The 14213-nt window shown below is 38.3% G+C and overlaps 1 protein-coding gene across 1 annotated transcript in view; it reads left to right on the top strand.

Moving 5' to 3' along the window:
- The window catches only part of COG3 (component of oligomeric golgi complex 3), a 32059-nt gene extending 19796 nt beyond the window's left edge, over nucleotides 1–12263 (top strand). Inside the window, 8 exon segments of the mRNA XM_074912827.1 lie at nucleotides 280–369; nucleotides 2261–2381; nucleotides 4605–4693; nucleotides 4790–4924; nucleotides 6126–6201; nucleotides 7780–7907; nucleotides 8812–8910; nucleotides 10110–12263. Of these exon segments, the coding sequence (XP_074768928.1) occupies nucleotides 280–369; nucleotides 2261–2381; nucleotides 4605–4693; nucleotides 4790–4924; nucleotides 6126–6201; nucleotides 7780–7907; nucleotides 8812–8910; nucleotides 10110–10139 (768 nt within the window). The 3' untranslated portion in view covers nucleotides 10140–12263.
- The last annotated feature ends 1950 nt before the right edge of the window (nucleotides 12264–14213 follow it).

Below are 14213 nucleotides of genomic sequence, written 5' to 3' on the forward strand. Positions count from 1 at the left end.
TAGGTGTCACTGACTGTGTCACTACCCGGTGCAAATTGGGAGCTGGAGGGTGAACAGGGCATGCCTGAGTGTGTACCTGTGTCCAGTCGAAGTGCTGTAGCAAGCTTTTATGTTTTAACACTCCATCCTGTCCTACTGCATTTAGACAACATGTTTGTAGCTAACTAATCTGGAGTGTTACGTGCTGGTAAGCACATTCTTCACAGGCTACAACCCTTAAATTCCACCTAAGCTTTGCCAACAACCTTTTTTTTGGGTCCAATTTCCTCTTCCCTGCAGAGGGCGGTGTTTCAGGGCTTATCGCAAGAGGCCTTATCTGCCTGCATCCACTCGCTGCTGGGAGCCGCCGATGCTATCAGCAAAAACAAGGTCAGAATCTGTGCTTTGGGTAAGATTTCTTTTCCTCCCCCCTGTGTATGTCTAAAGCCATAAAGTAGTTGTTCAGAATGCTATTGAAATCTCAGTGAAAGCATGTTGCTCAGCCCCCAGAGACCTGATGGATTTGCCAGCTTTTAGTTACGGTTAATGTATTGTAAAGCAAAGATAATGATTCATTTGCCAGCCTATCTGAAAAGGTGGAATACAAATCATAGCAATCATGTTTACGGGCTGCTCTAACTCACGTGAATTCAATCAAGTGATAGCTAAAGAAAAAATTTCTGCCAGAAGTCTGCTTCCTATATTTGTTTTCACTGACCATTACTCTATTCTCTTTTTCTCTGCTTCCATGGTTTGAATTTTCAAAAAATTTTCTAGGTATTAAATTCACTAGGAAGATTTGTTAGGTATTCTCTGCTCAGAACTGTCTATTATCAAAGGTTTTGATCTGATGTGTTGCTCAGAATCCATGCAGTTTCATCGAGTCATTTTAACTTTGTTACTTTAAGTAGTTGGAATAAACCTTTTTTCCTGTCACAGTTCCTTTAATACAAATACTGTAGTAATTTTCTAATTTCTAACAGCCAGGAAGTGAACTTTTTTATAAAAGAGGAAGTCTTAGAGTAAAATTGTTGGATTTGTATAGGCAGTAACTATTTAGTAATGAAAAAAAAATAGTTGTATTATAAATGAAAATCTGTTTTGAAGTATTTCTTATGAGTGTCCTTTGAAATATATCTGTTAACTGTAGTATCTTTAAAAAGAAATTCAAACTGCATTTCCTTCTAGCTTGAGCAGGTAACTATTTCATATATAATTGATTCAGAATTCTACAGTTAATTGTCCATTCCAGCACTGTATATTGGGTCAGCATTGACTTAAAGTATTGCAGAGAGTGAAACTCATCCTGCAGTGAACCCTAGTTAGGTTGGCCCAGGACTGGGATCTGTACCACTTTGTTTTTGATGCATGTGAATTTAACATTATCTGGTGAAACTGTGCATGTAATAATAATAATGAAAGAAAAAAAAAAACCCTCAACTAAACTCAAGAAACCCTTCCACCACTTATTTTTAGTAAACATTTCTGATTGATAAAACTGCAGATTTAAATCTAATTTCTTCTTTACTCTTTTATTTAATACTATATCAAGGAGAAGTTCTATTGCAAAAGCAAATTTGAATTCTTGAGTCCTCCTCCATTTACTTCAATGAGCCATGAACCTCAGAGATTAAAAGCAGCCTGCAGTATCAAGTACATAGCTAAAATAACAAGCAGTGCAAAACCGATGATCTCGGTGGTGTGAACTTGGCCTTGTTTTATTCTTTGTATTTTTTGCTGTACTGTTTAGAAATTAACTAAGCTTTATGTTTAATGACATGAGAAAAATGCTTTGTAAAACCTTTGCACAGTAGCACAGTTAGACAAGGTTATTACAGAAACATTAACTGTTTGACTTTTTAAAAATCATCATAAAGATTAAAGAAATTTGAGAACTTCATGTTCTTCAAGTGTAAATTATATGAATTACATGAAGTAATTCCTGGCTTTTATGAAGAATTGTATCTTTCAAATAATGGATACCTGTACTTAATGCGGACATTTAGTAATATGGCTGTGTAATCCAATTCTAAGAAAAGTGAAGAAAGTCTGCTTCTGTAGAGCAATGTGTTAGAAACAGTACAGAAGTGGGATTTGTTGATCCCAGAGTGTAGTTAATGGCACTACAGACTAGTGGAAAAAGCTTGCTAGTAAGATTATTAGTATTAATTTTGTTATAGGAAGTAACTAATAAAAATGGAGGTCTTGAAACTTTGCTCTTCATTTAATTGTGGGTTGTTTTTTTTTACATGTAATGCATATTCTTTCTCTTGTGCTGTAGACCCAGGTTGATGGACAGCTTTTCTTAATAAAACACCTTTTGATTCTTCGTGAACAAATTGCTCCTTTCCACACTGATTTCACCATTAAGGAAATTTCCCTGGACCTTAAGAAAACTAGAGGTACTGAACAGTTGCTGGCTACAGCATGGGATGGGATTGTCCTCCCTTAATGTGCCAGTAAAAGTTCTGGGTTTATTTTATGTTCACTTGCAATGACCTGTATGCTTGTTCTAATCTCTTGCTTTGTTCTTCTCTGAAAAAAACTCCAAAACCATTCAAGATGTATCTTAACAAATTCTTTATTCTTGTGTGAAATGCATTTGACTGCTTTTTGCTGCTGACCTAACATTTATCCAGTCTTTTTTAAGAACAGCGAAGTAATCTACATTTCTACTGCACAGAGATGTCTTTCCCCTTTTCTGACCCTTTAAAGGAATATGTTTTGTTACCGCTGTTTAGCAGGTGAATTTAACAATACATAGTTGACTGCCTAGAACAAATTAAGATTTCCTAGACCTTTCTGCGAGGTTTTGTTTTGGAAAGGATTTCTTAGGTTGCAAGTTCAATAAACAGTATTGTTGAACAGTTTTATGTAGCAACTGTGCTGCTGTAGGAAGGGAAAATAAAGAGTAGTGGCCGTGGCCATGGCCATGATTTTTAAAATTGTTCTATGGTTCCTTTGTAAAATGCAGAAAAAGACCTCTCAATACAAAAGTGAACTGTCATGCACTTGTCAAGTTTATAAAGATAATGGGAGAAATAATTGGAAGCATGTCAAGTTTGTCGTCTTCCGTTCCAGAAGAGAAAGGTGAAGAAGTAACTTTTCTTTCCTGCCGTCTAATACGCTGCTGTTTTAACTCTGAAGCAAGCAATTCTTACACTAACCATTTCACCTGTTGCATTTGAACATCAATGAAACCTCCTACCTGTTGAGTATTTTCTAGTTGACTGGAGGTTAAAGGGCAAATACATCCTTTTGGTGTCTTGTCCTGGCTGACACACAAGTTTGTTCTCCATCTTCAGTTAGTTGAATAAATTTTTGTGCCAGCTAGTGCTTTGCAGATGATAATGGTAAGTAATGGATAACATTTTCTTTTTATTGGGTGGTGGTGTTGAAAAGATGTACATTGTGTTTAATTCTTAATGTAGTATAACATAGGCCAGTAGGGCTTTTATATTTGGGATGAGTTGTAGAAGAAAAATAACATGGCTAATATGAGTTTTACTGTGTTCTAGCCAAGCTTTTTATACATAGATTTAAGATTTAATTTGGGATTTATAGACAAAAGGTCACCGCTTAATGTAAAAGTCATGCTTCCACCCAATTTTTTTTTTATAGTAGTATAATGCTAAGGTTCATGTAACTGAAGTATGCAGTGTGGAGAAGTGACTTTCACACTGACTAGCTCATAGGTTTCTAATCAAGTACTCAGGTAATGAAACAAAATTGATCTTTCTCTGTGGTCTACTTTAACTGCACAGGAGTGCAAAACCTACATGCCTGCATCTCTGGTATTTCCTCTTCATTTAATGCCTTTGACAGTACTTCTTTAAGTCTTGTGTCTTGTTTCCCCCCATTGTTTTATACAGCAACAGGGGTGCAGAATTGGTTTTGAAATGAAGAAAAAGCAGATGCATCTATAGGATGATAAGTGAATGACATTAGGGCAAAAAGCCATACTGAAACTGTATTAATAATTGTCCCAGTTTGTCTAGATTTCAGGTTGACGACATCCTGTTAACAATATCGGAATAATTTCATTAATTTGTGTTAAGATGTTGTTGCTTTTCTTTCTTGGGGCTTTTGTGGATACCATAAACATTGAGCGTATATCAACCTTGATACTTTGTTGTTTAGAGCTAACTAAAATAATTAAGCACAAAGAAAAAGAGTGCCAGCTCTATGTTATTTCATGCAACTGTACTTGGTTTTCAGAGGCAACATGGATCAAATTATGCATATTGTTCCTAAATGCTTAACTGCATAGTTTATGTAAAATTCTTTCACTTGTAGATACAGTTACAAAAGGAAAAGAGCTCACACAACTTGCATGCTGACAGCACTACAGCTGGTATAAGTCATTTGTTAGGTTCATGTGATGTATCTATCTGTTTAAACTGTGCAGCTGTTAGATTCTGGTTTACCATAGGTGCAATTAAAACACAGTGGATCAAGCTTTGTGTGCTTCTGTGCATGTGCACTTGTGCATCCACACCTAGTGGTAGTGGAATCATTAATGTTCTAATCATGATAGCCATTTTTTATGCCTGAGTGATTAAAGTTTTTAATTCCTGGAGCCAAATCCCATTGATTTAGAATGTGAGTGACTTTCTGATTCACAGATGCAGCATTTAAAATTCTGAACCCTAAGACAGTTTCAAGATTTTTTCGACTAAACAGCAACAACGCCTTGATACAGTTCTTACTGGAGGTAATATGGAGTCTTATTGCATTAATAAAAATTGGGTCATTTAAGCGGGTAGTGATCTCTGGCAAATAAAAAGGAGAGAATTGTCTTCTGTTCAAGGGTACTCCAGAAATCAGAGAACATTATATTGACTCTAAGAAAGATGTAGATCGTCATCTGAAATCGGCTTGTGAGCAGTTTATTCAGCAGCAAACCAAACAGTTTATAGAACAGCTGGAGGAGTTCATGACAAAGGTACAGATGTGTTGTATGTTTGTTAACCTAACTGAAATACTGGTAGGACAAGGGAATTCCTGTTTAGTTTTGGTATAGGAGAAGCTGCTAGTTTTGTCTGATTAGCTGAAGATGATGGCATTTCCCATGATAAGGTTGTGCTTCCCTTTAAATTCTAACAACAGTTTTCCAGGCACTTTTGTGATTAACAGATTAAAGGAATATGTTATAGTTTGTTTTAGAAAGCAACCCTTATGCTCTTTGGTCAAGAAGCTTTAATGTTTCATTGAGGTGAAACAGGTCTGTGAAAGCTGGCAGGAGCTTTTCTGTTTGCAGGAAGATTCCTATCTTGACTAAACCTCCAGAAAGAATCTTGGGTCACACATGTTCTTGAGGGAAGTCTTAGAGTATGGCTGTGAAGTGTGTTACAATTTTCTGTTCTCAGTGTATTTTATACCTGTGAGGTGCTTGCTGAGCAGGACTTTCCTCCCAAGTGCTGTTTGTGACAGAAATTCATGATAAAAATTGATCGGAAAGATTAGGCATCCTAGAGGATAGGAACAAAAGAGATACCTTGTTACAATACACTTCTTTCTAGAACCTGCGCTAGAGCTCAAAATTTCTAGGCATCTTGAGAAAACCATGCAGCGGGATCTGTTACTTCTGGAAGATGAGAAGTGTGATGTGGATATGTATGTACTGAGAATAAGTGGCATGACATCTCAGAAACTGGGGCTACAGCATTGCATGAACATCACAAATATCCCAGCTGCTGTTTTAAAAGATTACAGTGTTAAATTTACTGATGCCTGTCATGCTGGGGTGAGGGGTCAGTGGCGTGCCTAAAATACAGATGAATAACCGGTGAGATTGATGGATCGTCTAGGTGATCCCAGTGATTTAATTTGGAATCTGGGAAGTTTGACTAACGTGCTTAAGTAAATCTCTTGAGGTTTTGTATTGTTAGGTGCCTAAGAGACTTTGTAAATTTAATCCCATTTTGAATTTTACTTTCAAGAAGTAGTGATCATGGTTGTAATTTTGAATTGCATTTTTGTTAAGCTACTTCAGCTGTGTGCTGTTAGGTCAGGGCACAGAAGAGAGAGAGCAGAGGAGATTCCACACACTGCAGTATCTGCGAGACTTGCACAGTTGTTACTTGGACGCTTTGTTGTGAATTCAACTGAAAGAAACACCGTTTTGTTGATTGTACTTGTTTTAGGTAGCTGCTTTAAAAACAATGGCCACTCAAGGAGGTCCCAAGTACAGCCTTTCACAGCAACCTTGGGCACAACCAGGTATTTGCTTTGTTTTATACTCATAGGCTAGTAAAACCATGATCATGTACTACTTTGAGACTTAGTCTGAAAACTTCTCATCAAATGGACACCCTTCCCATTCACCATTTTTGGTAGAGCAATATAAGCTGTATTATGAGGCTGAAAAATTGGCCAGATTAATTTGGACTCTGAGACTGCAATGATTTGGAAAAATTCTAAGTACCCGAGAACTTTTTCTTGAAAATCCTGGCTTCCATTTTTACCTGTGTGCTATTTTAAATGTCTTAAAATACCTCATAAACAAAATCTGACAATCTTCAGGATATATTTAATTAGTGCAGTAGATGAATGACTTGAGTGTTTCTGAAGCTGTGACTGTTCTTGCATGAAAACAGCATTTCTGCAACTGCATACAGAATGTGCTTAAGGAATTATTTGATTGCATTGAGATAAAGTTTTTGGTTTTGTAGGAAAAACTGAATCTGCATTGAAGCTTTCATTGTCTGTACATTTGGTATCTACTTCCTTTTCAGTTTTTCTGTCACTGTGCAAAAATGGAATCCAGTTTTGTTTCCATCATCTTAAAAATTCAAATGTGAATGCTTCTTAGGAGCATTTGGAGTAGTTTAGATGTTTCAGGGTTGTTTTGCTCTTCATGTTACAAACTTGTGCTTCTGGGTGTCAGAAATCTGATTATTCCAATTCATACATTGGAGCCTTCTGTTGCATCATGTTCTTAAAATGCAAAGCCAGCTATGTTCATTCATAATTCAGTGCTGGTCCACGGGTCAGACACTCTCAAGGGCTAACTCAAGCTTCTGCTTAACATCTCCTGCTTCTTCAGAGTATTTTTAATGTTTGTTTGGAGATAATTATGTGTGTAGAGGCAGATCTAAGCAGAGCTTCTGCTGTTTCTTGGAGTCATTTGTCTGGGAAGCAGAGGCAGGCAGAAAATTTAGAAACAGTAGAAATTGAGTTTAAAAAACCCATAGTATATTAATTTTGGTACTTTAAAGCTATGAAATATATTTTCCCCCTGCTCTTTAAGCAAAGATCTTGTAAAATCATTAAAATACCTAGCAATAAAGAAAGAAGGTCTTGTCTGAGAGAGGATTTCTGTTTGGTTGATTCAAAATCCAGATGTCTATGCAGCCTTTCTTCTTACAGATGTGGCCTGTGGTCAGTAAGGAGAATTGTCATGTGCTGTTCTCTTTACTAGCACTCTTTATTTCCCAGCAGTTTTTCTTTTCCAGACAAGTTTTCTAGGGGGGAGGCTATGTAGAACTTTGCTGTTGGAAGGCGGTGACTTCAGGAACCTCAGGAGGATGTGGTAGCTTGCAGAAAAGGGTTGGATGCACTTTCTGCAAGGAAAGAGAGGCAGATGTCTTGAGTAGGTCCCAAAAGAAAAGCATTGTTTGGCGTACTGTGGTTGTATGATGGGTTGATGCTGCACAGGCCAGTCACCTCCTCTTTCCCTTTCACTCAAATGTGTGGGTATGATCAGCCCCAGTAAAGTGGAGGTGATGTTATGGAATTCAGATTTCAACTACCAGAACGCCATTTTAGTTCATTAAGCATATTTTCTTTTACTTTCAGCAAAGATCAACGATCTGGTCTCTTCCACTTATAAGACAATAAAAACAAAGCTGCCGTCAACACTACGAAGCATGTCATTATACTTGTCCAATAAAGATACAGAATTAATTTTGTTTAAGCCAGTTAGGGTGAGTATTGCTAGAGGTACTTAAGCATGGTTTTTTGTAGGTGTTGGGCCTTCATTTAGTTAAAGACTTTAAACATGTTTTGTGGGATCGTTCACCTTATATTTCTGTGTGTGTATGGTTATATGTATAGTATATCTATATAAATGTATGTATGCATATATTTATAAGTGTATATATACAGACACATACATACACATATCTGTATATTCTAGGCTACCAGTCCAGCCAGTAAATATGTGACAAATACTATGCACATGTAAGAGTGAACAGACTGTTACAGTCACTGTGGTGTCCCTGATCTGAGAATCCTCTCGAAAAGACTCATGAAATTAAAGCATATTTTAAAAAAAAAATTTTAATGGTATGTTTAGCTTAAAAAAAACAACCCAGAGAACAAGCAGCTGTCCTGCTCTCCGTTGTACTCAGCTTACATAACACGCACACGGTACAGGGTAGTAACTGATTCTGTTCATTCTGCACATCTTCTGTATGAGCCACTGTAAAAAAAAAAAATTAACTCTGTCCCAGCCAAAACCTGTACAGCTTGGCCAGCTATGCATAGGCAGAAGCACTGGAGACAGTGAGGTTGTTACAGATTCAATTGGAGACCCACTGTAAACCCACCAGAAAGAACCAAGCTTGAGTTTTAAGCTTCCACATTAAGTCTGTAGGACTTGGTGTTTCAACTTAGCACATTTTAGCTGAAGTTTTTACCTCACAGCCAATGTGGATTCCTTGTGGCTGTTTGGGGCTTGCTTTAGGAGAAAAGCTGTTAAAACTCAACTGCTTCTCCCTACCTGGTCACTTCAGTAGCTATTCTGTGTACATTGTGCTTATTCTGTTTCATGTTTGAGATGGGTGTTGTGGTTTTTAATACTGAGTTTTTTCTTCTTTCCTTTAAAAGAATAACATTCAGCAAATGTTCCAGAAACTCCATGCTTTGTTAAAGGAAGAATTTAGTGATGAAGATCTTCAGATCATAGCTTGTCCTTCAATGGAACAGGTATATATTGAAACTCCCTGGTTTTTATCAGTTGCTCTTTCATGTAACTGGCTCTTTTTAAACATTAGTTTTTTTCATTTTTAGTATTTTCAGTGTTCAGAGTCTTTATTTATTTAGGTATTTATTATCCCACTTAATCCTAGGCTTTATCTGAACTCTAGGGTCTCAGCTGAAGGGGCGGGGGGTTGGGTTGGTTTTTGCTAATGAATATCCAGTAGAGGTTTTTAAACTGAAGGTGGTGATTGATGCTGTTGGCAATTGAGTTTTACAACATCATGACAGAGTTGCCGTTTCTGGGCATTGTCTTTTTGGAGAAATACCAAAGCTAGTGAATGCACTTTAAAAAAGCCTGTGCGTGAGAAAGCAGTCTTGCTTTTGACAAATATAAAAAGCAGCAACTTTTACCTTTGGGAAGCATGAGAAAGGGTTCATTTGAAGTAAATTGCATTGGGAAAATGTGCAGATGTTTATGGAAATGTAACCCTACATGATAAGGTCTTTAGTTTCAGAGGTGATTGGGATTGAGAATTCTCTGTATTAGGATGCTCTGACAGAAACCAAGTAGGTTTTTAAAAATCTTGCTTTGACCTTAGTTGTTCAGGGAATGTGGATGGAATCATGATTATCCCAGGATGCCAATATTTAAACACACAGTCTAGTTTACAGATTAGAGGGTATTGCCTACAGTGAATGTGGCCACAGGGATGTATGATAATTATCTTGGAGCACTGGAAGGAGGTGGGGTTATCCTAGAGGAGATGGCTTTCTCTAATTGTTTATCCGTTAATCCTTAGGATCACTTCTCCTACAAACTGAGGCGTATGGGAAACCATACTGTAATCTGTGGGAACAAGTATTGTGAAGGATCCCAAATGTTTTTCAGATACTGAACAGGAATGTTTTTGGCAGTGCGCATATTTTTTGGAATTCCTTGACAACACATGAAGTCATTTTAGAGACTTTGACACAGTAGGTTGTGACAGCTGAAATAACTAGTCAGCATGGTCAAGAACTGCATTTTAAAAATCCCGCAAGTAGGCCCTTGACTGGAAATTTTTGCCAGTTGTTTTGTAGCTATCTTTTCCTGATTTATCTGAGCCTCTGTGTGCTTCCTAGAAATCCCATTTAAAGATTAAAAGATATATAATTTCTGAAACTTAGCTACTCTGTCTAATACAGGCTTTCCTTTTGTCTTTCAGGTGAACTTACTTTTATCGATGTCCAAGTAGCCCGACAGTGAGGCTGCTTGAAATATGCTTCAGCTGAATGCAAGGCAGTGAAGGCAATGCACACAGATTTGCTTGAAGTAAACGAAGGATCCCAATGTGCAGTTCAGTCTGCATCAAAACTATCCAGGCTGCTTAACCCTGTTTTAGGAGAAACCTCCAAAAATGGTTTTATTTATTTATTAAAGGTTTTTCTGTTCATTGGCTTGAGAAGTTGGGGGGGAAGAAAAACCAAAACAAAAACCCCGTTGCTGATCACTGTTGTGGAAGCTCAGTTACTGCTTTATCCAGATGTTTTCAAAGTTGGAGTCCTCCTTGGGTTTTTTTAATGTAAAAACCTTTCTTGCTTTCCTTTAATAAGCTGATGTATGCAGTGAAAAGCAGCACTTTCAAAGACGCGCTGGAAGTAATGTGCAGGGAATCAAATAGAAGTGGTAATAGGTATTTGCAAGGCTTGGAGATAAGCACATCGGTATGACAATTTGACTTAAGCAGGCATGCTCTGATTTTTCTTTAACTCCCTTGAAAATCCTGGTAATTCACCATGTGCTTGAACATAATGTGGAGGTTCTTAGCTGGGAAAACTATTTCCTGCATGTGAAGCATTTCTTGAAACACTGGATGTGTTGTTTTTCTTACACTGTTGTGATTGGGAGCTGTGAGGTCAGACCTGAAGTTTCATGCTCTAACCTTCCTCCATGTAAAGAATCTCAGTTCCTTGGGATTTGCAATGGAAAGCTGTGCAATAGAATTTCTGTTGTTTCTGAGGGAACTGCATGTTTTTGGATGCTTTACAGCAAAGCTTAGCATTGAGATTCTCAGGTACTTAGTTTTAGGTTAGAGTTGTGTTTTTGCCTTATCCAAGATCAAATGGTGGTGTTACATTGTTTAAAGTGGGAACTGGGCCTGGAACTTGTACAACCTTTGTGTAAGTGCTAATAAGGGGGTGCTGGGATGCCAGGAAATGAATGTGCAAGCCAGAAATCAGCATTGTAAACCGAGGGCAAGTACTTGGTAACTGGTAAACAGTGCATGCTGTTCAGTATGCATTAATTGGTTATTATTTTGGAAATCTGAACGCTAAACACTCCGCCGTTGATGGAGTGAAACACTAGAAGCAGCTTTAGGGTGTTTCAGTGTGTAAGTCTTTATTGTTCAGCCTTGCAAATGAAAAATGTGGTGACTTACGTGGCAGATATTTAACTTATGTATAAAACCTGTTCTGTAGCTTAAAATGTGTAAAATTTCTGTACACATTGGTGGTGGTTTGGTTTAATAATTTTCCTGTTATAAATCATATGGCTGGAGACTAAGATGGTAGAATTTCAAGCTACCATGAGAAGCATTGCAGCCGTGGTGCTGAGGTACATAAATGGTACTTGTTGGACCTTACATGACTCCTTAAAAATTAACTAAAGGAACTAACAAGGAAGAAAACTTACCCTTTGTTTTTACTTATGTAGAAATACAGGCTGTAAAATAATGTCCAGTGCATTGTAATATATGTATATTTGTTTTTTACAAACTTTTACAGAAGGACTGCATGGTCACTGTACAGAGTTATGACTGACTTAATACAGACATTGTACAGAAAATATGTGAAGGGTAAACCATTGCAGTAGTTACTCTTGTGCTTGGGATCTTTTTCTCTCTTGGAGTACCCAGACAGCTCTAGGACAGCTGGTTGAAAGATTAGAAGAGCAATCAGTTTATACAGCCTGTTTGCTAAATGAACATTTGTTTAAACATGTACAGTTTCAGATATTTACGTTTACAAATAATGTAAATACTTTCAAAAGATTAATTTAAGATGCTTTATATTATCTGACTAGAAACTTGCTGTTTTTAATTTTTTTAAATAAAAATGTTGCCTCCTATTTTGGTCCAAGAGTAAAGCTTTATTCTGTATCCTGAGGCTTGTCTGTCAAGATAACTGTAATACGGAGACAATAAACATCTTGTAAGCACAGGCAGTGCATCCCTGAGAAGTGTTCTTTTTTAGCAGAAAGAGAATTGACTTTATTTGGCACAGATGTATACCTGAGTACTGAATGTACAGCTAATTGTTAAAGTAATGCCTCTTTATGGTTACAATAAAAGTAAATTTGTATTTTCTTTACTGACAAATGATCTTGTGTGACTGAGTGGTCTCTTTGCTTGCAATTTTGTTAGGGGGAAGAAACCACAACTGTAATACAAGAACGTATTTTAACTAGTTGGCTTTTGCTAAGAGAAAACTCGGGAGCTGGTGTCAGAAAGCCCAAGCATTATTGTATTTGATAGCTGTTCTCATTGCCTGGTTACTCAGACTCATCTACCCGTAGTTTCTCATTACCACATACTGTTTTCCTGGCCCTTGGTACTGTAGAAGTACATCATCCAGAGGCTTGTGCTTTGTCCCATAATGTCAGCATGAAGCTTCCCTTCACCCTCCGGCTCTAACAATGTCATTTGAATGAACTAACCTAAGGAAAAATGCTCCTTTCTTGTGGAATTCAGCTTCTGTCTTGAGGGGTATGGAGTAGCGATCTGTGACAGTTGCTTCCTAGGCACTTGGAGCCTCTTAAAGAGATCTGGCCCTTTGGATTGCCTCTTGTAAGGGAAGTGAATGCCAAAGCAGCTGGCCAGGCACTCATGCTTCTTTCTGCACACCAGTGATGCCCTCAGCATAGTTTACGCTATGCTGGGTGTTTTCCAAGCAAAACCAATAGTCCCTTCCTCAAACTGTATATTTGGTGTTGGCAGAGTGATAGGGGTAGGAAAAGAGGAAAAAGTCTCTGCTGCTGAAGCAACTTGTGACTTCAGGTAGGTACAGCCCTGTCCACAAATGCTGCTTTTTCCTACCTTCATGCATTTTTATCCTCGTTAAACTATAAAACCAAGCCAATGCCGTGGTGCAAGTCAGATCTTTGATATAAAGACCTCTGAATAGAACAAAAAAAGAAAAATTCAGTTGACCCCTTCCATGGGAGGCCAACCATGCCCCTAAGCTATAGGATTTACTATCTACCACCACCTTGGAGTCCTGAAACCTAAGAGGCACCACCTCATCTTCCCTCTCTTGGATTACCCTCAGTCCCTGTGCCCAAACTGCTGTTCATCCCGTCTCCACCAGCCTGGGTGTCTCTGGCTGAGAGCCAAAGCAGGCTCCTCAGTCACACTTGGTACAACAAATTCCCAAAGTACAGTTCATCAGCTGTAGGAAGGAAGCTACCTCTTCCAAGAGCACTCCATGTTCAGTGTATGACCCCACTGATCATACTATGATCCATCAAGTGCTTTCAACTGAGATGAATTTGGTCTTACAAGGACTTGATGTACAGGAAGATAGGCATTGTGAGCTTGAAGAGTTTTTATTTTCATCACAAAGTGACTGTTATCACCTTGATGAAGGAAAAGTTGATATGAAATGCTGATGAAACTGCTTGCTGAGTCTTAATATCTTCATTTCAGTATTTTGTGCAGGTAGAAGATGATGAAGCACAAGCAGTGATATCACTGAGAGGGGGGTTGCCAAAAGTATTACAACACTGCCTGTTTTGGACAGCAGGCTCCTAAGCTGACTCTTTTTAGGCTGAAGGAAGAGCTCTGCTTTGCTTTCTGGCCACATCAGTAGGTGACTTGTCTTTGGGTCAATGGTCAACTGCAAAGAGAGTCCGTGCAAAGTGAAGACCACTAATGCTGAACCCCCTTAAGTAAGGCTGAGCAGGAGAACATCCCTTGTAACCCAGCCTTTTGTGCTTACCTGTGTAGCGTGTTTAGGGTGCCCTTCCCTCCCTGCTCATGGAGCACACTAACCCTACGGTTCCCCTTTGGAGGTAATCTTCTGCCAGTCTGTGTACAAGGGGCCAGAGGAGCTAAACTCATGGCTCTAACCTCTTTTGGTAGCAGTGGGCTGCCCAAGAGTGGGGCAAGGAAACTGAATTCCTTACCAAAGGTAGCAATTTGTCCTGAAAAGAAGTCTGAATTTTGGAGATGGAAAAGCACATGCCAGTGCTTCATGGCTCTGCACTAACTTTGTCTTGTTTCCACCTTTCTGAATAGCTACCCCCCATGTCTGTTCCCATGAGCAACACA

This window comes from Athene noctua, chromosome 1 (genome assembly GCF_965140245.1).
Source record: "Athene noctua chromosome 1, bAthNoc1.hap1.1, whole genome shotgun sequence".
NCBI classification, from domain to species: Eukaryota; Metazoa; Chordata; class Aves; order Strigiformes; family Strigidae; genus Athene; species Athene noctua.